The 23,156-nt window shown below is 41.4% G+C and overlaps 2 protein-coding genes across 3 annotated transcripts; one reads left to right on the top strand and one right to left on the bottom strand.

Moving 5' to 3' along the window:
- Positions 1-22: 22 nt before the first annotated feature.
- nelfe (negative elongation factor complex member E) lies at positions 23-4,723 on the bottom strand. The gene is made up of 11 exons (XM_034094595.1): positions 4,674-4,723; positions 4,308-4,393; positions 4,094-4,163; positions 3,594-3,733; positions 3,413-3,487; positions 3,068-3,102; positions 2,673-2,986; positions 2,421-2,565; positions 786-840; positions 366-468; positions 23-281 (listed from the first exon to the last, which is right to left on the bottom strand). The coding sequence occupies exons 2-11, from the start codon at positions 4,380-4,382 to the stop codon at positions 208-210; spliced, it is 1,086 nt and encodes a 361-aa protein (XP_033950486.1). The 5' UTR covers positions 4,383-4,393; positions 4,674-4,723; the 3' UTR covers positions 23-207.
- A 202-nt stretch (positions 4,724-4,925) lies between these two features.
- On the top strand, positions 4,926-23,085 carry skic2 (SKI2 subunit of superkiller complex). 2 transcript variants are annotated; one of them, XM_034095133.2, is made up of 29 exons: positions 4,926-4,994; positions 5,510-5,628; positions 6,123-6,244; positions 6,743-6,860; positions 6,950-7,064; positions 7,183-7,257; positions 7,359-7,412; positions 7,504-7,664; positions 8,207-8,362; positions 8,880-9,025; positions 9,459-9,605; positions 9,695-9,779; positions 9,879-9,985; positions 10,072-10,218; positions 11,391-11,487; positions 11,578-11,790; positions 12,618-12,728; positions 12,918-13,029; positions 13,149-13,267; positions 14,003-14,134; positions 14,346-14,483; positions 14,572-14,676; positions 15,504-15,636; positions 15,779-15,905; positions 16,092-16,302; positions 17,514-17,624; positions 20,958-21,176; positions 21,695-21,835; positions 22,639-23,085. In XM_034095133.2, the coding sequence occupies exons 1-29, from the start codon at positions 4,982-4,984 to the stop codon at positions 22,837-22,839; spliced, it is 3,735 nt and encodes a 1,244-aa protein (XP_033951024.1). In that variant the 5' UTR covers positions 4,926-4,981; the 3' UTR covers positions 22,840-23,085. The 2 variants fall into 2 exon arrangements, with proteins under 2 accessions (XP_033951024.1, XP_033951025.1); XM_034095134.2 differs by lacking the exons at positions 21,695-21,835; positions 22,639-23,085 and having other exon boundaries at positions 17,514-17,659; positions 20,958-21,096.
- The last annotated feature ends 71 nt before the right edge of the window (positions 23,086-23,156 follow it).

Below are 23,156 nucleotides of genomic sequence, written 5' to 3'. Positions count from 1 at the left end.
CAGAGTTTTGTTGATACAAGGCTCATGGAAATATTTTTATTGAGATCCAAACAGCATCTCTAGTTTCATGAACCACAAAGCATTACATACCAACCATGAAAAATGCTCCAATCAAAGAGACAACAGATTATTTTGTATTTATGCTGCAACACAGAAACTAGCGGATGTCATTAAAATAACATCAAAAGTAAAAATAAAAATAATTCATCACAGGAAATCTTCACTGTACACGACTTGATTCCTCTTGTCCCTGTAGGAGCCTTTCGTGCTGTTCTGCACAGCTGTGAAAGAAAAAAAGACATTGTTGAAGGTTAACCCAAGGCTGTGCAGAACAAATACATAAACTATAAGAGTGCTGTGTTTACCCAGTGAAGCCCAGACAGATTTGCCTGTGGCAGCATCCAGCATAGGCTGCTTCCTGGCGATGCTCACTTTGATGTGAACATCTCCCACTGTGGCTCCATTCAACTGTGAGATAAATACAGCGAGGTGAGTTTAGAGTGGCCACCTGCTTTGTATACAGTCTACATGAGCAGGGCATCCCTACAACTAGGGATGACTTCATCACAGTTTCTCATGCCTGGTTTCGCAACCTTCAGTATCCGCCGTCTTAACAGTATACTACATTTGCATGGATGCTTTTTGCTTAACTTAGCCATCTCAAAAATATCATGCTTAAACTGCAAAAAACGTACTCTTCTCCCCTTACACACATGGCCCACAACATTGTTATAGAAAACTGCTGCTTCATTTTATTAAAACGTTTTCAAAGATAGAACACCAACCTCAGCTACGGCCTGGTCTGCAGACTCCATTTTCTCAAAAGTGATAAATGCACAACTGGAAAGAGGAAGAGAAGAACAAAAATCACTACTGGTTGTTGAACAAAAACTTTTACAAGATAAGTTATACAGTATAGTGCATTATGGTTGTGCAGATTCAATTCAAAAGGTGTTCTTAATTCAGTACATACGTAGGTCATTTTTTATTTCATCATCTACTCAATGTATAATATTATGGCATGAAAGCAGAATAAAGGGTGTAAGATAATGGAGTTTTTATACTTAAAAAATAAAGAAATATCAACTGATGAAATTATGTAAACACATGTCAAACATAGGACGAAAGATAACATTTATTCATGCATAACTTGCACGAATAAACTTTTCATTGAAAGTTTTTGTTCTTTTCAATTCTCAAAGACAATTCTAGAAAACAATAACAATTTTAAGTTATGCAAAAAATGTAAATGTATTAAATCCACGGTATTTTGTGTATTTTCAACACAACCTCACAATAATGCTTAACACAACTTTGCCTTGATTGTGTAGGGCAGGGGTCTAAAATTCAACGAGGTCCAGTTAGAGAAAATGTCCCCATGCAAAGGTCCGGAACATCAAAATGTCTAAGTTGCTTCATGAATTAGTGTGATATTGAAGTGACCTGTAGCTTTATCAACGTCTGCATGTAATCAACAGCTGACTGCCAATCAAATAAAGAAAGTACAATTCAAAAACAACAATATTTATTGTCAATTAACATTACTTAAATACTGTGGATATGTGTAATGTTTAAATATTGAAGTTAAAAGCATCAATGTGGTGCACTTTGAGAGCAACATTAAGAGATCTATGGATACATCTCTCAACACCCATATGAAACAGAACTGTAGCAGATTTTCCTTTTTGGATATTTTACAAATCACTCCCCTTTTAAACTCTATTCTTGTTATTTTTAACAACTTTTTTGTTGCTGTCATATAGTATTTGATACCTGTTTTTCATTTAGTCTCATTAATAACTGTATTGATCATATCAAGGTGTGCCTTAACCTCACTGAGCTGAGGTTATTTGAGCCTCTCAAGAGATAGCTCTCTTCCACCTGGTTGTAGAAAAGCTCTTTAAAGTCGTTAGCATAGCTAGCTAACCAGATGCTAATAACAACAGATCGCCACTGTGCTTACAACTAAAGACACAGCCACGCAAACACTGCGGCATGTGTACGGCTCCTTATGTGTATTGCAATATTTTAAGGGCTGGAGCGGCGTTCCGGTGCTCAGCACTCCTTTCAGACGAGACATATACCACGTGAAGACACGTTACGCTCGTGTTGTGTTCATGAACCTGTCCTTGGCCAGGAAAAACAGGTACTCGCTTGTTTAATTATTTTTGCGGTCTAGATTTCTTCTTCTTTTTTGAAGTGAGAAGTTGTCGGACTGACTCCCTCCCTCCCCCCCCCCGCAAAATCTAAGTCCATTAGTAGAAAAAAACATTTAAAGAAATCTAATTTTCGATGCAGAATCTTAGAGATAAGAACCTACCTCTTACCACTACAGTATGTGAAAAGGGACAGCAACACATCCATGACATTAGGTAGGGATGAAACCACTGTGCACACAGAGTTCTTTAATGGTTACATACTTGCGTGGGTTGTCCATGGAGAGGTCAATGATGGTTCCATGTGGAGAGAAGGAAGAGCGCAGGCTGTCCTCTCCGAGCCCAGAGCCATAAACATACACCGTGTTCCCCTTTCGTACCCCTCTCCGCTCTGGGTATGAATCTGAACCTGATAATTAAAACATGGGAGAGGAGTTAACGCTAGAGTTGGATAGTAATAATTGAAGAGATATCTGCGCTATCTGTCTATGGTTTATTTTTGTCTTGGTTACTCACGTCTGAACGGTGCATCTCTTTCTCTGTCCCGTTCCCTGTCATTGTCTCGATCCCTTTCTCTGCTTCTGTCCCTTTCTCTTTCTCTTTCCCGCTCCCTTTCCTTGTCCTTGTCCTTGTCCTTGTCCCAGCCTCTGTCTCTCTCCCTCTCCCGGTCTTTGTCCCTCTCTCTTTCTCTGTCCCGCTCTCTATCCAGCTCTCGTTCCCGGTCCCGGTCCCGCTCTCGCTCTCGGTCTACGTCCCTTTCCACTTCACGGCTGGGCGGCACGCTGCCTCCTTCCTCCTCCTCCCGGAATCTGTCTCTTGAGCTGACAAAGCTGCAAGGGGCACACAGGGAAATTATGTTACAACCATAGATGTTCACTTTCAGTGTATTAAACAGGTGGTTTTGCCATTACCTCTCATACAGTGGCCTCCTGGATCTTTTCCCAGCCTATGAGAAGAACAAATATGATAACATCAGAATAAGCTGTATTTCTTTCCCCCGAAACGCTTTATTCCTTCTTAGACCTTATAATGTGCAAATGTGTAAAGGTATGTTCATTATATGGCATATGGGTTTCTTTTAACTCTACTACAAGAGTCACCTTTGTTTGAAATTGTACATAAGGTATTTCACTTTGAGGAGAAAAAAATAACTTGAAAAATATTCTAAATTTCAGGTTGTGATGCTACTTGAGAAAGAAACCTACAAACATAAAACACAAGAATCGTCACATTTGTATGTTTTAAATAAACAACACCTCAAGTGGTTCCTCATCTGTAGAGACACTCCTTTGGAAAGGTAAGAAAGCCGGATTTTGGCCTTTCTCTGGGTCCTGTGGCAGATAGAGAAGAACAATTAAACAACATAACAAACAAATCAAAGCAAGAAAACAGTTGACCATCAGCCAAAACAACACCTTCTAAGGAATATCAGCTTACCTTTTTTTCCAGCATTCGAGAGCGTTTAAACCCAGAGTTCTTGTTCTCTGACTTGATGGCGCTGATGGCACCCGTCTTGATGAGCATCTTTGCTTGTTCTGTGGCCGTTGCCGTGTCAACAACAGGCTGGTCTGACAAAGCTGTTATGAAGTGTAAAGTTAGAAGCCTGAATATCGCAAAAAAGGTTGATTGAGTGAGTATTAGTATACAAATGGGCCTGCAGGTATTTATAGTTTGTCTGTTCAACCAGTTACTTGTTAGTATTTATAGTCAAAGCATTTATCATTTACATTTCTTGTTAGGTGTACTTACTGTGTTTTAATTGTATTATAAAATGATTGTGAACAGAACACATTTGCACATAAGAACAGAAAGTGACATTGTATAAATGGAAGTGATTGCTAGATAAACAAATTGGTTGCGAGTAAACATAATGTGTAGTTTAGTTAGCTGAGAAAATAAAATGCTGAAGTACTTTAAATGGAGTCTAATGCACTTACTCCGTTTTAAGCCACTTTGGTTTGTCTGGTTGGTTGAATTCTGCTTCTTCAAGGCAAGCAGGGCCTTTTTCTAAAAAGAAAGGGAAACAAGTTCATGTTAAAAAATATAAAAGTGTTCTAAAAGAGAATTATTGCAATAGGGTTCATTAATTAGCTTATAGGGATCCTTTGATAATAAAGTCCTAAATGTAACAGCAAGCATCTATTTATTTACCTTTTTCTTGAGTTTAGCATATTTCTTTTGCAGAGCCTCTTCTTCCTCCGTCAGTGAACTTGGAAACACCACCATGACGAAAACAGCTACAACACAGACGAATACATTAACAGGCGAACACATATCATTGTTGTTAAACAAAATAGGCTTCAACAAATTTACTTATGACCCGTTCACAGCTGCTAGCCTAGCTAAGCTAATAACCCTGATAAAAAACACGACTGGCGTCAGAAAATATACAGGTAGTTAGCCAGTTCAGACCACATGCAAAGTAAAAGTCAACCTTTAGAATAATAAATGCATGTGTGGTCTCTTAAAACTATTTGATATACGTAGTAAGAAGCTCTATTTAATTCATTCACTCACCAACTTCAAACGGTGGTTCCTCAATAATAACACGGACGCGTAAATATGACGTAGAATATCCAGGTTGCGTTTATCTTTTTACATTTTTGCAACAACAATAAGAAAAAACATGTATCGACAAACACAAAATGTACACCCATTTGGAATATATGAATTGATTATATATTGTAGACAGCTTTATGAACACGTTTAAAGTTTATTTTTTATTTTAGCTAGCTTAGTAGCAACTTCCGCTTGTCAATTTAGCAACTTCCGAAGCGACAGCAACTGTTGGTGGCAACTTTTAGCTTTCACTTGAGAGTGGGAACATGGACAGAATAAGTAAGTCTAGCTGTTTCAATGTAATGCTAGCCTGTATATTATTGTTCATATTGAAACGCGTTTAAACTTGCTAATAACGCTCACTGTGTAGCTTGTGTGATGATGTGGCTAACAGGGTAGCTGTCAAAACGATATCCATCCAGAATAAATACAATTCATATCGAGATAATAACCAAGGCTGTAACGATGCTAAAGTTAGCTTTCGATTATCCAGTTAAAGGGGAAGTTAAGTTGGATTTCGTCGCGACCATTGTTCCATTTTTTGCATCTCTTTCTGTTGTGAAATATTGTTAGACAAGCATTGAAATCTGGCTTTCTTGCATTTCCACAAGCAAAACACACGCATTCAAAACACAGTAAGGAGTGCAAAAACAGCGGCTCTGTAGCTTTGCATTATAAGTACAATTGCCTTAAACCTAAAGAGTTAAGTTAGCATTCGCTTGCACAGGACGCATCTTCCTGGCCTCATTGTGTTTGTTCAGTCCATTCATCCTCTTTGTGTTGTTTCTCTGCAGATGTGCCGCCCGCGGGCCCCATGGACCTGCGGCTGTCCCTGCTGGAGATGGGATGCTCCGGCCGGTTTGAGCTCATCACACACCCTGTACCTGACCAGCCTTTAGCTCCACAGAGCACGGTGAGTGCCGCAGGATTACTGTACATTAAACCACAGTGAAGTGTTGATTGTATTAGATATGAGAAAGACATTAACTAAGAATAGCTTCCATTAATGTGACACCGGACAAATGAGACACATCTGTTTGTTTTTTTTAAATGTAGGGCTTCTTCAGTTTTATACAAATATTTTTATGAAAAAACAGCAGTTTTTTAATTAAAAAGTCTCAGACAAATCAATGCAGCGTTGTTTTATTATTGTAATATTACAATACTTCCTATGTAATCCGACCCTAAATCCACACATATTATTTCTACACTGGACAACTGGACAGACCTCTTTTTTATTTATAGTCCACCTTCTTTTGTTCATAGATATTTTAATTAAAAGACGTATTTTCATACAGATAGAAGGTGGACTATATCTGATGAAACAAGATGTGTTTTATCTGGGATGTAATGATTACATGCTGGGTCACTAATTCACTGAATATCTGATCTTATCTCCCCCCACAGCTCCCTCATGGGCTTCCTCCCACCTGCCTGAGCCTGGAGACAGAAGTAGAGAAACAGTTTTTACGGGACGCTGCCTGGCTTCCTATTCATGACACTGACTTTGCCTTCCAGAAGTTTCTCAAGTACGTTTTCCTGTAAAATATTTAGTTATTATTGCTATATAAGCTTTGACATTGTAAATAATGAATGGTGGTTTGACAATAAACCCCAATATGTTCTTTAGAGTATGTGCAAGTTGCAGTACTTTGATGTTGTAGACAATGTAATACTCATAGTCATACCAATTAAAAAAAACTATATACTATTGTAATGTATGCTACATCTGGCCCAGAATCAACCTTAGAGTAACCTATCATGAATCTTTAACCTTCAATATTTTATGTTGCCTTATAATATCAACTTGATTATGAAAGGAGTGGAATGATTTGAAAGTGTTTAGCTGCAATACTTATAAAATATATTTTTTAAATGTATCAGATATTAAATCATAAAGTTGCTAATAAGTATTACCAATACTGACAAGATAACAATACTGAGGGTTCATTCAATTGGCTTGATAGGATTTTTCTTTAAATAATCATACATATCTGAATAAGATGTTGTATTGTTTTCTTCACCAGGGTGACCCAGAGAGAAGTGAATGTCAACTCTCTGATCCACTGCTCTCCGTCTGCTCTTCACTCGGGTGTCTCTGTCGTCAGAGATCCAACCACAGGGATGCTGCTGGACTTCACAGAGGTAGATCACATTATTGAAGAATCGATTCATGTTTGTTGTATGAAGCAGACTGTGTGTTACTTTGTGTTCTGTCTTTAACTCTTCTGTAGGTCTTACTGGAGAACACTAGCCTGTCAGCAAAGAACTCACTTTCATTCCAACGCCAACCTGGTCCTCCTGCAGAGAGCCTGCGAGGAAGCAACACTAATTACCCCTTCCTTCCCGGTGAGATTGATTGATTCAAATCATTTTCTCTTAATGACTTCCTTTAGATGCGACTGAGGTGTTTTCACTTTGCATTTATTATCTAACAATATTGTTGTTGTGGTGGGAATCTTCATAGGAGGAATGGAGGAGCTTACTCTGGAGCAAATCAAGAAGAAATCTGAACTGGAGGAGGAAATAGACTTTGAGAATGGTAATTTTTAAATGATTAGTTCAGTGTTATTAGGTAATGCTGACACTTGTGGTTTTTTCAGCTCCTAATGGTTACATTTGTCATTTTCTTTTTCCGTGTAGATTTACTCAGAGTTCCACCTGGACTTAAAGCAGGGATGGATTTCACTGACAAAGGTATCATACTATACTTTCCTAAAAATAAATCCTACGAAGGTTAAAAGATCATTGTTTAATATTTTTTTCTTTGTTTATTTGTATCCTGAAGAAGCCAAGATTGCAAAGGCAGAGGTCAACCTCATGTCCCTGCTGTCCACATTGGATATAACTGACCTGCAGCCTGAGGCAGAGGAGAAAGAGGAAAGCAAAGGAAGTGAGGAAGCTCCAAAACTTCCCAGAACAAACAGCCTGGAAGACCTGGGAGTTAAGGTGATGCAGTTTGCTAAGTGGAGGTTTACTGGTGGTTGACTTATGACTTATCTGTACAGGGGTCATTAAATGCATGTTGTCTCCAACTCACTGTCTTATTAGATCGCAAACATGACATGATGTCATAAATAAAAAGAAAATAGCAGTCCAAAAAAACATTGTAGATAAACCACCGTATCATGCTAACAAAGTAATATCCGGCAAGCCTGTGTGCATTCATCAATGTGAACACATGTTTTTTTTTAACTTACATTTATTTCATTTATCAGAATATCTATGCTTAACATTTATTGTGCCTGTTGTCATGGTGAACAGACGGGAAAATATAAGTGAACGGGAGGGAACATCATTTTGCGCATGTGTGATCGTGACCCTATGTAGAAATATGTGTGATTTGATTTATGGTAGAGTCTTACTGCATATATTCTACATGTAGGAAAATGATTCAGTATTGCTAATTTTGCAAACCAAAAATCAATAACAATGTAATGCACTCCTACAGTAAAACTGTCCTAACTATGTCTCCCCTCCTCTGTCTTCAGGATGTTGTGTCATCCCCGGCTCCCTCAGAGAAAGGGAACAATGACAAATCAAAGCCAAAAGAGAACCCAGAGGAAAATAAGAAATGGGCCATCCCTGTCAACATAAGTGCACCCTGCGATGATTTCTATAAACGCATCCCCAACCCAGCTTTCAAGGTTGGTGTAGTTCCGTCTAACCCAAAACTCGATCCACAGGTAGCAATAAGCTTGACTCGGACAAAATACGTCTCAGGAAAGTTTGTTTGACTCTTTACTTAAAACAAAAGGTATCAAAATACAAACACATATTTTCACAGTTCAAAAAACTATATTGCTCTGTGCTTCTTTCTCCTTCTCACTTCAATCACCAGCAGCTGCCGTCGGCTATAACCTCTCCTAATTACAAAACAGCTGCGGTCATCTATGACGTAAATTTGGCTGGTTTAAATAAATGATATAATAATGCAAATAACAAAGGATTATAATATTCAAATATATCAAACTATACATTTTAACATATGGCTCCTACAGTTGGTATCCCAGAAAGATTTCACTTAAGTGTCTGTTTCCTGAATGCATTCTTCATACAGTTCCCTGCCTTTTTTTGTCCTGTTTCTCTGTTTCTGTGATGAATGATCACATGAAACCCCCCTGAGCTTCCTCCTGTGATAACTGATCTGTTTCTCTGCTCCAGTGGCCGTTTGAGCTGGACGTCTTCCAGAAACAAGCTGTTCTGCTGCTGGAGGCTCACGACTCCGTGTTTGTAGCTGCACACACGTCAGCTGGCAAAACAGTGGTGGCCGAGTACGCCATCGCTCTCTCACAGAAACACATGACAAGGTGTGTATCTGTTGGCACAAATTAATTTGGCCTGCCCTCACAGAGTGTGCAAAGCTAAATGCGGATCCTCTAAACGTTTTTACTGGAGGTTTTTAAAGAGACTTGTGAAACTCAACGTTTTTCTGAACTCAGAGGAATAGGGAATTATTCAGCCTTTCCAAAGCGCGGACGTTTATTAAATATTGTTGCAAATCATTAGTTACGCTGGTAAAATGCAATTATTAATTAACTGTTTTAATTACTTCATCACGAAATGTTTCTTATAACACTTGATTAGTTTTGATAACTTGTGTTTTGAATTTGGCAACACATTTACATGTTACCTCAGGATTATACATTGACATGTAATTGTGAGATAACCAACCCTTGACGGTGTTGCCCTTAAGGTTGTCTACATATAAGCTTTTTACGTTCTTATCTGGTGTTTTCATAGGACCATCTACACCTCTCCAATCAAAGCCTTGTCCAATCAGAAGTTCAGAGACTTTAAGCAAACGTTCGGAGATGTTGGACTGCTGACGGGCGACGTCCAGCTCAGTCCTGAATCTTCATGCCTCATCATGACTACTGAGATCCTCCGGTACTCAAGCTGTTTGGAATAGACATCAAATTCAAGTTTCACATAAAATGGACAAAGCTTGTAATCGTCTTGCTCTGGCTCTCTTTCAGGTCCATGCTTTACAACGGCTCAGAGGTCATCAGAGACTTGGAGTGGGTGATCTTTGACGAGGTTCACTACATCAACGATGCCGAGGTCAGCAACAACCCCAACTGCATTCTGTATTCTTTCACTGTTGAAGTCAAGAGTAACATTTTTCTTGTTTTCTTTTCACTTCCTTTTGTTGTTCCTCAGAGAGGGGTTGTGTGGGAGGAGGTTTTGATTATGCTTCCTGATCACGTCAGCATCATCCTCCTCAGCGCCACAGTGCCCAACGCTCTGGAGTTTAGCGAGTGGATCGGGTAGGTGCACACAATATTAGAGAGCATTTGTCACAATAAGAGCTAAGCTACTAATATTAATGGCACTTTAAACATTTTCCTCACAGACGTATCAAAAAGAAGCATATTTATGTGATCAGCACAATGAAGAGACCTGTGCCTTTGGAGCATTATCTGTACACTGGAAACAGCACCAAGACTCAGAAAGAGATGTTCCTCCTGGTGGATCCTACTGGAAACTTCCTCACTAAAGGGTACCACTTCTATCATCTTCAGATCTGTGGATATCCTGTATATATTATTTTATTCTAGTAGTAAGGGTCTGGGGGGGATTGTTTAATGTAACTATCAAGATTCTTATCCTTCAAGATTCTGAATCAATTCACATTTCCAAAAATAGCAGACAACATGCACTTTTCTGGTTATTACCCGTCCCCTTGTGTGTTATGTAGCTTTTTCTGCATGTAAACGGTCTGCAGAGTCACAAACCCTCAAAGTACACCCTGTAGTGAGTAAAACTCTAACACAGAAAATACCTGTCTGTGCTGCCCCAGAACGCCTTGTTGGGGATTTCTCTTTTTCCATTGTTTACTTCTTGGGTATAGTGACGTAACGTAACGTAACGTAATCAGCAGACTTCCTCACACACACACACACACACACACACACACACACACACACACACACACACACACACACACACACACACACACACACACACACACACACACACACACACACACGCGCGCGCGCGCGAGGCAGGACGTTGCGAGGAGCGGTACACTTTGAACTGGCTCACTGGTGTGGTGGCGGCGAGACACCGCGGAACTCAGCCTGGGCACACACACAAACTCCCAGCCAGGCTGCGGGTGTGTGTGTGTTTCGGGCTGGGTTTCGCTGCGTTTCGCTGCGTCTCGCTGTCTCGCAGACGGCCACTGGGCTCACAGGGAGGGGGGGGCAGGAGCTCCAACAAGCCGTTTAGGACAGAGAGTGAATACACATACTATACAGAGATGCTGTATGAGAAACCAATGCGAGTTTGGAAAATTGCACAATATACATTTATTTTAGGATACCTCAACAATGGAATTATGATCAGTAGAAATGGCCATGACATGGGACCTTTAAGACCCTTAGGATTGAAAAAAAACGTAAAGCTTTAAGTAAAAAGTGCTTGATCGTGCCAGTTTAGCATTCGTTAATTCCACCCATTGTCTTTCTTTTCCCTTGACTTTATGTTCAGTTCATAAAATGTTTTTCTAAATTATAAAAACTCTATTCTGCCATAATTTGCCACACCACCTTCATTAGCAAACAGCAAACTCAATCCAAAATAAAATGTTCTAATGGGATCATGAGATACTGAATGGTTCACACCTGTACATGTAAGATATTTCTCATACACAAAGTTGTGTTTGTTGTTCAGGTATTACGCAGCTATCGATGCCAAGAAGGAGCGCACCAGCAAACATGCCCAATCTTTTGGTGCAAAAGGTACTTCCCACAACACTTCGGCTAGTCAGGTAATTCCCATCCTTTCTCCTCCTTGATTTTCTGATCCAACAATCCTCTTGCTTCATGTTGTAATCCCTCATTGTGTTTTGTCCCTGCAGGACCGCTCAGTGTGGCTCACTCTCCTGCACTTCCTGTCCCAGCGGCAGCAGACGCCGGTGGTTGCGTTCACCTTCTCTCGTACAAGGTGTGATGACAACGCCCGCTCGCTGGACTCCATGGACATGACCACCTCCATAGAGAAGGCCGAGATCCACTCCTTTTTCCAGAAGAGTGTGAGTCGCCTGCGAGGAGCAGACCGGCAGCTGCCTCAGGTAAATAACGGTTGACTTAACCCTCTCATTTCCTCTGTTCAAAATGTTATGATACCTTAAGCCTGTGTTTGTGTCAACCCAATATGTTAACATTGATGTTTTCCTCTGCTGAGCTGCTATATTATCTATCTAAGCTGGAGTGCCTCTCATACAGTAGTAGACTCATGCTTTCTTCTTTGCGGTAATACAGTTGGTGGTTGTACTTGGGTCGTAAAAGAAGTGTTCCGACATGAAGCTACTCACAACAAAGTGTGTGGATAATCTTCATTAACCAGGGAAGAAAGAGACATAGCTGTTGGGTGTTTACAAATGTTCTTTGGCGCTTCAAGCCCCACCAACCAAGTGCAGTCTAGGTCCAATATATTGGAGAGAAGCCAGAAATGTCTACGGTAGATATCTCAAACACTCGACAACTTGGCAAGATTGATAAATAGCAATACAGGAAAATAAAGTGAAATCTGTCGTTTGTGATTTTGGGGTGAACTGTATTATAATAATAATAATAATACATTTCATTTTATTTTTAGGCGCCTTTCATGACACCCAAGGACACCGTACGTTTAAAAAATAAATAAAAATAAAAATAACTAAATAAAAAAATAAATAATATAAAAGCTACACTACAGTGAGTAAGCAGATTTGAACAGGTGGGTTTTTAATTGGGATTTGAATAAGGTGATTGTGTCTGACTGTCGGATGTGCGGGGGGAGGGAGTTCCAGAGTCTGGGAGCAGTGCAGCTAAAAGCCCGAGCACCCATGGTGACGAAAGTAAATACAACAACAAAGAAACATCCTTAATGCTGTATTAACACAAATGTCATGTTTAGATCTTGCTCATGAGAGATCTGTTGAAGAGGGGAGTAGCAGTCCATCACAGTGGGATCCTGCCGATACTGAAGGAGGTCATTGAGATGCTCTTCTCACGAGGTCTTGTAAAGGTGAGTCAGAGTAATTAGTACAGAAAAGAAAGTATCATATACCAGCACCTTTTATTTATTAATGTGAAGTATCAGATAGTGATGTACTGGCAAACCAATGTATCTGTTCCTCCTAGGATCCTCTGCAAGTAAAGGTTGGCACTCATAAGGTTTAAAATAATAATCCTTAATTTTCCCTTCCTCTCCAAGGTGCTGTTTGCCACCGAGACGTTTGCCATGGGAGTGAACATGCCTGCCAGGACTGTGGTGTTCGACAGCATCAGGAAACACGATGGGACCGGCTTCAGAAATCTGCTCCCAGGTTTGAGTTCCCCCTCTTTCATCCGAGTCAACATTTGTTATGCTCTTTGATCTCTGGGGATGAATCGGAGTTGAGGGAAAACGGCAGTATTTTTTGATGTTTTCAACTTGTAATTTCAGGCGAGTATATCCAGATGGCGGGCAGAGCAGGACGGAGAGGTCTGGACGCCACGGGCACCGTCATCATCCTGTGCAAGGCTGGGGTTCATGAGATGGGAGACCTGCATGTCATGATGCTGGTGAGGCCCTGTGTGTTTCAACCATCCTGTCACATGGGTTTATGGTTTTAATCTCCTTTTGCAGGTTAATATTGAAAATAACTATAATATCAGAGTCTCCTGTTTCTTTGGCTGTGTTTAAAAGATGATGTTAAAGTTCTCATGAAGCCAAAGTACATATGAAAGTTGTGTTATCACATACATTGCACATTAAGAGCTTTTGGCTACAACAGCAACAATATTCACAACATGACCCTCAAAGCTTACGGTTTTTACAGGAACCTTTAAATATGTGGAATCAAAGAGCCCTCTGCTAGCTGTTAATGGGAACTTCAGCAACACAGTTGAGACTACTTTATCACACTTTCTCTTGGAGAGGAATGTTTTAAGACCATTGCACACAAATAATTCTCCTGCATCTCTTAAAGGAGCTATTATCTTCTTGCCAAAAATACAGATAGTGCTCCATCTTTCCAAATAATTTCAAAGCATGTTAACATTGGCAAACGTGTTGACTTGATTAGTAAGGGGATTAGGAAGCTTTAAATTATACCTACAATTGCAAACCAGCAGAAGAAAAGATAGTTTCTTTTTTAACTAATAGCAGAGTCCGGTTAACATTCAGTATTTTTCTTTGTCAAAAAGTCCCATGAAAATGCCAAAAAAGACCATTCATTTGTCCTGGGACTGGAAACAGATCCAGGTTTAGTGTCCTGACCTTTATTGTATTGACGCCATCGTCTTTGTCTGGCTCAGGGTAAACCCACCACCCTCCAGTCCCAGTTCAGACTGACCTACACCATGATCCTCAACCTGCTGCGAGTCGAAGCCCTCCGTGTGACCGACATGATGAGGAGGAGCTTTTCTGAAAACCACAGGGACACTCAGGTAACATGCGCCTGACGTACACAACACGTTTATTAAATTACAAACTGTATCGGAGTGTGTGTGCGCTTGTCAAGACAAATAAGGCTGTGGATTGGAATAAGATAAGTATCCCAATGTGGAACAATCATTTATCAACCCAATTATATATATTGTGCATTGCTAACACATGTTAAATACTAAGTGCTTTCTTCCTCTGTTTCCTCTGCTGTAGGCCAGTGAGAGTAGGATAAGCCAGCTGAAGAAGACGCTGTCCTCTCTGCCTCCTCTGGACAATGAAGGCCAGCTGTCCGACATGCTGCCTTACTACCACACCGTTACAGAGCTACGAACCACCACTGAGGCCTTGCAGGTAAACACATTTACACACAACAGATATCATATCCTAACAGCTTTAATCTGCAGTTGTAACAGTTCCTTGCTGCTGTCTCTGTTTTCAGCGCGCTATTCTGGAGTCTGTCAACGGGCTGAAAGCTCTGTCTGTGGGTCGAGTTGTGGTGGTGAACAACAAGCAGCACCTCAACGCTCTGGGAGTTATCCTACAGGTGTGTGTGTGTGTGTGTGTGTGTGTGTGTGTGTGTGTGTGTGTGTGTGTGTGTGTGTGTGTGTGTGTGTGTGTGTGTGTGTGTGTGTGTGTGTGTGTGTGTGTGTGTGTGTGTGTGTGTGTGTGTGTGTGTGTGTGTGTGTGTGTGTGTGTGTGTGTGTGTGTGTGTGTGTGTGTGTGTGTGTGTGTGTGTGTGTGTGTGTGTGTGTGTGTGTGTGTGTGTGTGTGTGTGTGTGTGTGTGTGAGATATCCCAGTGAGGATAAACATCTCCTTTTGAAAGGGAAACCATGCTAAGATATCTGCATAAAATATTGATGTGTCAAGTCTCAAATATTTAAGGAATTTAATCAGACTGTTTATTGCCGATAGGTTTTCTCTAAAATCTTTGATTTTTTGTTGTTGTGGTAATCTATCCTTTTTGATGTTGTCATTGCTGTAGTTTGTTTTGAAAGAACAATAAAGTGTCTCTTTATTGATCATAGGTATTATGTAACACTTCTTTACTTTGTAAGCCAAGGGATTAAAAACATTTTAACAAAGTCTCCAGCACAAAAAACTAAAATATAATAAATGACCTAGTAAACACCCAGTATGCCCAGGGCTCAGGTATGTGCATCCCATACCATCTGAAGTTGGTAAGGGCTGAGACACAAGGAAAGACTTTAACATCTGCAGGAAGTGTTCAATGTGTACCTAGCCTGCATGTCTTCAGACAGTGTGAGGTTATCAGAGCCCAGAGTGGAAACCCAAACATGGAAAAAAAACATGTTCCTAGTGTTTCCTCCATCCGTCTCCTGACATCTCCTCCTGTCTTCTCTCCATGCCAGGTGTCGAATGACTCTGTGAATCGCACCTTCACAGCTCTTGCTATCTGTGAGAAGGGCAATGAGGAAGAGGAAGGAAAAGGAAACAACAACTCTTTCCCCCACCTCTACAACACAGCTCTCTTCATACCTGAAGGTCGGTTGACGGGCAGATTGACACTGGTTTCTCTCATTACTTCTACCCATATGCCTTCTATACATTCATTCACACCTACCAGTGAGTGTAACAGACATTTAAGCATGTGTGATGGTCCCCTTACCCCTTTTGTTATTGTCAGGCCCTTGCAGTCACACAGTGCAGAAGTTAAAGCTTCAGGACATCTCAGCCATCACAGTGAAAACCCTCAAAGTGATTCCTGACCGGATTATCGACAACTACAGCAAGAGGCAACAGCCACGATTCAGGTGCATGGCTTGACTGATTTCCTTTTTACCTTGTAATATGTATATCTGTATTTGTTGTCTCAGTCATGTTTTATTGTTCATTATATATATCACAAAACAACAAATGTAAGTCTTTGTATCACACCATTGAGCTTATCTTTCTTGGTGTCCTTATTTTTACTATTTCCTGTTACCTGTCGTCATTAGGCTGGATCCTCCTGGCCAAGCCATCTCCACGACTACCCAGGAGCTCCTGCGATTGGCCGAGGCCAACCCTCGCGGCATGGCGGCCCTCGACCCCGTGAACGACCTCCAGTTGAAGAGCGTGGATGTGGTGGAGGACACCATGAGGCTCCGTGTGCTGCGAGATGGCCTCAGAGAGTTCAACTGCATCCACTCGCCAACGTTTGCAGAGCAGGTGTGTGTGTGTGTGTGTGTGTGTGTGTGTGTGTGTGTGTGTGTGTGTGTGTGTGTGTGTGTGTGTGTGTGTGTGTGTGTGTGTGTGTGTGTGTGTGTGTGTGACCACTGATGGAGCACGTTATTTCTTTATGGGCCTTATTTATATATGTTTGTATTCCCTTTTGAGATAAAAAAATGATGAAAGGGTTTCATTTCACTGTTTGTTAATTAAGACCACAAATTATTTTGTTCAGCAGTTGAATATTTATGAAGCTCATTAACATCATACCCTTACATAAGACACCCAACAATAAGCTCCCATTGTGAAGCCTCCTCTCATTTCTGCATCAGTTTCCTTTTATCCTCCCATTAGTATTCCAACAATAATAATATCAAACCGCCATAACATTCCTGCTTTCGTTATTACGTGTCCTGTCCTCGATGGCAGCCTCGCCTCGTCGAGATAAGATTTGAGAATTGGAGCCAGTTGTTTCTATAATTACCCACATAGACTCATAGCTGGAGCTCATCGCTGTCTCACAGATACAGCGTGTCATTTGAGCCTTCCCATCCACACACACACACACACACACACACACACACACACACACACACACACACACACACACACACACACACACACACACACACACACACACACACACACACACACACACACACACACACACACACACACACACACACACACACACACACATCACAAAAGCTCTCATTAGATAAGATAAGGAGCTCTTACTTGCAGTATCGAAGTCTCCTCTCATCACTTTGGATTCACACTTTGAATGTGTCTTTATGGGTATTATTGAACGCTGGTTAATGCAGTATTCTCCCATAATGTAAGTGTTAGTATATACAGTAATTGGCCTATGTAATATATTCACCGAGAGAATCCTCTGTGCACTGAAATCAGGTCAAGTGCTGCAGTACTGCTGTTGTGTTCTCAAGTTAAGTAACCTGTGTGTGTGTGTGTGTGTGTGTGTGTGTGTGTGTGTGTGTGTGTGTGTGTGTGTGTGTGTGTGGGTGTGTGTGTGTGTGTGTGTGTGTGTGTGTGTGTGTGTGTGTGTGTGTGTGTGTGTGTGTGTGTGTGTGTGTGTGTGTGTGTGTGTGTGTGTGTGTGTGTGTGTGTGTGTGTGTGTGTGTGTGTGTGTGTGTGTGTGTGTGTGTGTGTGTGTGTGTGTGTGTGTGTGTGTGTGTGTGTGTGTGTTTCAGTTTGCTCGGGTTCAGGACAGGATGGGTGTGCAGGAGGAGCTGGACAGGTTGCTGTTCCTGGTGTCGGACCAGTCTCTGTTTCTGCTACCTGAATACCACCAGAGGATCAAGGTTTGGATCAGACGCTCGACTCGCTGCCCTGACCTGTTTGTACATGTCTATTTATCAGAATAAGATTGAGATTTCTTTGTTTAATTTTAAATCTCTGACCAAACTCCTATCTTTAAAAAGTATGGTTTAAGGTACATTTCTAATTATTTTTAAATGTGCATTAAATCTGTTTATTTGTATAGCACATTTAGCTTACCCTTTATACACAGAGTCCTACTCTGAGGGGGGACGTGTGTGTGCACTAATGTTCATGGAAATCTAATAGTTGTCAGGATAATCTTCTTCAACAAAAAAATTGGAGAACTATAAATATCATTATTATTTATCCATAGGGAGCCATGTGTGTTTTCAAAACTGTTCTTAGCAATCCATTTCATATTTATTTAAATATTTTTGTGTAAAGAGAATTGCTGAAATTCTAAGAATTTTAGGGATCAAAACTTTCCAAGTAGGGCATATTTTAATTCAAAGTTTCTATTAAAGTATTTAACTTTGAATGTCTGACATATGGACGGGGATGACGTCATAACCCTTGTAAAAATAAAAGGGTGTTGATATTGATATGATTTTCTTTTATGAATGAAGTTTCACATTTTTGGCAAATCCCTGGTAAAAATCCACGAAATATTGCCAAACCGTCTCCTAGATCAAGGGTTCCTAAACCTTTCAGCCTGCGACACCCAAAATAACAGTGCCAGAGACTGGCGACCCCCCACTATCACGTGATGACTGGACGCACGCACGCACTAATAGGCGTATCCAAACACGTGCATAACGACAACACACAAGAACAGAACAGCCTGACAACCATGATATGATTTTACATATAGCAATTTAATATAAGATAACAGCAGAACTCGTGAGTCAAAGTAATCTCCGTGTGAATTAGAAGAACATTGTTGCGGTGCAAACTGTAAAAATACATAAAGGTAATAAACATATGAACATTGTTGCTGTGAAAACTTTAAAGACATAAAAGGTAATAATAACTAATAAACATATGAACATTGTTGCGGTGCATATTTACATTTGGGGAATACGCTATGTTTCAGCGTTAATCTCACCTAATGAGACGGGTGGGCAATATGCATGGAGCACAGCAAATCCATCCTGGGCTTAATTTTGGAGACGGCCACTCGGAGATCATCCTCCACGTTTAGACGAGATTTGTTTTTTATGTATGTCAGTGCCGAGAAAGTCTTTTCGCACAGGTATGTGGAGCCAAACGGCGTCAGCACGTCCATCGCGGCCTTGGAAAGCTGTGGGTATTCCCTCTCAACTGAAATCCAGAACTCAGCAAGCGTCTGCGCATTAAAAGCTGTCTTTAATGTGCGGTCACTTGACAGTTCAGTCATCTGTCATCCATGTCGGATGACAGATGACTTGCGGTCATTACGGTAAATGGTGATCTTATCCAGTCATATTTTTCCGGAACTGCTTCCTCTGGGAAATACTTGTTAAAGTGTTCCAGGAGGGCTTGCAGGTGAGTAGTGATAGACGTCTTCACAGAGTTAACACTAAGATCATTTTCCTCTATGAATTCCTCCAGCTCAGGAAACATATCGATCCTGCCCATTTCAACTCGCGCAGTCCAGCGATCCACTTTCCTCTTGAATGCGCAGATTTTATCATTCAAGGACATGATGCTTGTGTTTTCACCTTGCAATGACAGGTTAAGTCCGTTCAGTCTGTCAAATATGCAAGACAAATATTAGCATAACCTGTCAGGGTCTGTCAGGTGGTCAGCGAGCTGGGACCCATGCTCCGTGAGAAATAAGCGCATCTCGTCCCGCAGTTCATACAGGCGGCTGAGAACATTTCCCCTTGAAAGCCACTGACTTCTGTGTGGAACAGCAGGCCCTGATGCTCCGATCCCACTTCGTTGCAGAGATTGGCGAACAGCCTGGTATTGAGTGGACGGGATTTGATGTCGTTGACCATTTTTATCGCTGTCTCAAGAACACTCAAGAAGCTCTGGGTCAAGCGTTTCACTCGCTAGAGCTTCTCTGTGGATAATACAGTGCGTAAAGATAACGTGGGGCGCCACTTGTAAGACTCTTGCTTTTAGTCCTCTCTTTTTCCCCAGCATTGCTCCAGCACCATCTGTACACACACCGATGCACTCATCCCAAGACAGTCCCTCTTCTTTTATTTTGTTGTCAAGTTTTGTGAAAATGTCCTCGCCTGTGCACTTTAGCTCCAGCGGGGTGCAAAACAGCATGTCCTCATCAAGTTTTCCATCAAAACTGGTGAAAACAAGCACTTGGGCAGAGTTTGACATATCTGTGGATTCGTCTAACTGCAAAGCATATTTCCCTTTCTTCACTCTGCCAATCAGCTGACACTTGATATCCTGGGCCATGTCCGTGATGCGCCGGGATATGGTCCCGTCAGACAGCGGCACTGCTTCCAGCTCCCGTGCCTGTTTATCCCCATGCATTGCCCGACTCATAGCGATAGCAGCAGGTTTAATTAGGGTTTCCCCGATTGTGTGTGGCTTTTTTGCCTGTGCAGTTAAATATGCCACCTCATATGATGCCTTTTGAGCCTTGGTAGGGATTGTTGCTTGGTTAGTTATAACTTTCTTTTGGCCTTCCAATTCTCTCTGCTTTCGGCGGAAAAACTCTGCTGGTTTAGTAGCGAGAGAAGGGTGCTTCGTGTTTAAATGTCTGAGCATTTTTACGGGCTTTAAGCTCTCATGTGCAAGAACCTCAGTGCACACTACACATTGGGGATGTTGTGCTTCATTGATAATGAGGCATGTGAATCCGTACTGGATGTATTCCTCTCGATACTTGCGACACTTGGATGAAGGCTGGTCTGACTGCTTATGGACCGCCTTACGGTTGTCGTCTCCTCCTCCTCCTCCTCCTCTTCCCGCGCAAGAAGTCGACGGCCTTTGTGATGGCGGCTCTCCGCTCTCCTCCGCTGCCTTCTCATGTCTATGCACACGTTGTTATTATTATTAATAATAATACAAATAATAATAATTAAAAAATATATTTAAACATTTTATTTATTTTTTAAAAACACCTCAGGGGTCACATCAAGAGGATTCTGAAAACATCTGGTCGCGACCCCCACTTTGGGAACCCCTGTCCTAGATCACCATTTGTCCTGTTTGCATAGATAACAGATATTGAGACTCGGCCATGTTATTGTGATAGAAATGATTCAGTGAATTTAGCAAGTAGATGTGGCAGACGAGATATGATTAAATCTGGCCTACAATCTTTTGAACCTAACATATTTTTGCGATTCAGAAGATAAATACTATTTAGATGAAACTGATCCTGACCAAACCGCTCCTAAAGGTTAGTTTTCTCTCCTCAGGTGCTGCAGTCCCTCCAGTACGTGGACAGCAGCGGGGCGGTGCAGCTGAAGGGCCGCGTGGCCTGTCAGATCAGCAGCCACGAGCTGCTGCTGACCGAGCTGCTGTTCGAGAACGTCCTAAGCCCGCTGGCCCCCGAGGAGAGCGCCGCCCTGCTGTCCTGTTTGGTATTCACGCAGAAAACACAGGTGGAGCCGCACATTACCAACACACTGCAGGAGGTAAGGAGAAAGGAAGCTTTTCTTGCTTTTATCTCATGAAAAGCACATATTTTAAAATGACAGCCCTGATGTGTATGTGTACTGACTGTGTATAAGACTCTGCCTTCTCTGGGTGACTCACACACGTTGACACACTTGTACTCAGTTTAACATTCTACATATTTTCCCTGCAGAAAGGACAATAAGAGCACTTCACTTGACTCATCCAAGCCTCTCTCACTTATTAATACACTCGTCTGTCTCTGTCAAATTCGCCTCTGCTGTGTCGGTGTGTGTTGTGAACGGCCCCCTGATACATGAAAGTGCTTTATGAGGTCCTGAATTAGTGATGACCTGAGCTCTGTAGACCTGCCATAGAGGAGCAACGGTACATTTTGTAAAACAGATTTCTTGAACATCTCCAAGAGGAGAGAGAGTGATGCATTTAAAGGCTGCTTGTAAAACTAAAATCTCTCTTTCAGGCTTAACCTTTTCTTCTAACCCCCACCTCTCTCGTTCTCTTTGTGGTTTTCTCTCAGGGTATCGATCGGGTGCTTTCAGTGGCCAAGCGTATTGGAGAGCTGCAGAGGGAGTGTGAGATACCGCAGACAGCTGAGGAGTTTGTTGGCCAGTTCAAGTTTGGCCTGACAGAGGTGGTGTACTGCTGGGCCAGAGGCATGGTGAGGTTTCACTCTCGGTTATTGTTTTCGCCAGGTGTAAGTCTGTGCGGACATAATGTATTCAGTTGTGTTTGCCTGTGTGTGTGTGTGTATCTGTCTGTCTGTCTCTTTCATTCAGAATAGTTTAAAAACCCATTGTATTGTGTGCCCCAGTAATAAAAGGCATTTCCAGCCAGGCTAACACTGAGTCTCGCCTAACCTGTAGCACTTTAGTGGTTGCACTTGATTTAGAGTTCATTTAGACTCTGGTATTAACATGCATTCTGTATCTTGGTGAGAATACATACATGTTAACTAAATATAATAATAATTTCGGCCTTTCTTCACTTGATCCTGTCTTTAAATTGAGGGCAGGTACTTCCATAGTTTGTAGTGGGCACAGAAATCATAGCTTAGTGTGATCTTAAAGGCTGAATATTTAATATCAACAATGTGAATGATGTTTTACCCCCAGCAGTAGTTTAATTAATGGGATATCTCAAAGGCAGCTTGGTTAGACTGGTTGTGTTTAATCGTCAAATAATTTTCTGATATCTCTTTTTATTGTTTATTGTTTATAATACCGTATGATATCCCAAAGCTTGAATTGAGGCTTATTATGTCTAATTATTTATTCAATATTAGTTTAAATAGTTTTATTGTATATAATACTTAGCACTGGTAATTACATAATATTAAAACACATACAGACAGATTTGTATATCCCTCTGGATGTATGCTATAACACTTTATCTCCTCATCCTCGTGTTGCACCATGTCATGCCTCACCCTGCTCGTGTCTCGCTCCCTCTGTCCCGTCACAGCCGTTCGCAGAGATCGCCCTGCTGACCGACGTGCAGGAGGGCACGGTGGTCCGGTGCATCCAGCGCCTGGATGAGGTGCTGAAGGAGGTGCGCCAGGCCGCCCGCATCGTGGGAGACTCCGTCCTGGGGAGCAAGATGGAGAAAGCCTCCCTGGCCATCCGCAGGGACATCGTCTTCACCGCCTCCCTCTACACCCACTGAGGAGAAGTGTTCTTTTGTCTGAAAGGTGTTAGAGGGATGGAGAAACATGTGGGGGAGGTGAAGTGGTGGTTTATGTTAACAAGAAGTGCTGTATGTGCCTACAAAACACGTCAATGTTTACATGAAAATTCCTGACCATAAAAAAAAGGAATGATTTGAACCACCAGACCAAGGTAGAGACTGTGGGAATTAAATCTTGATTATAATTTATTGTACATTAATAAAACAAATCTGTATTAAAACACACATGGATTGTGCCCACATATTTGTATACATAAAAAATGAAAGATTTTTTGAAATGATTTGCCTGCTTTCAT

Source organism: Pseudochaenichthys georgianus, chromosome 11 (assembly GCF_902827115.2).
Source record: "Pseudochaenichthys georgianus chromosome 11, fPseGeo1.2, whole genome shotgun sequence".
Lineage (NCBI taxonomy): Eukaryota > Metazoa > Chordata > Actinopteri > Perciformes > Channichthyidae > Pseudochaenichthys > Pseudochaenichthys georgianus.
The sequence above is the reverse complement of the archived record's forward strand: the minus strand, read 5'-3'. Positions and strand labels throughout refer to the sequence as shown.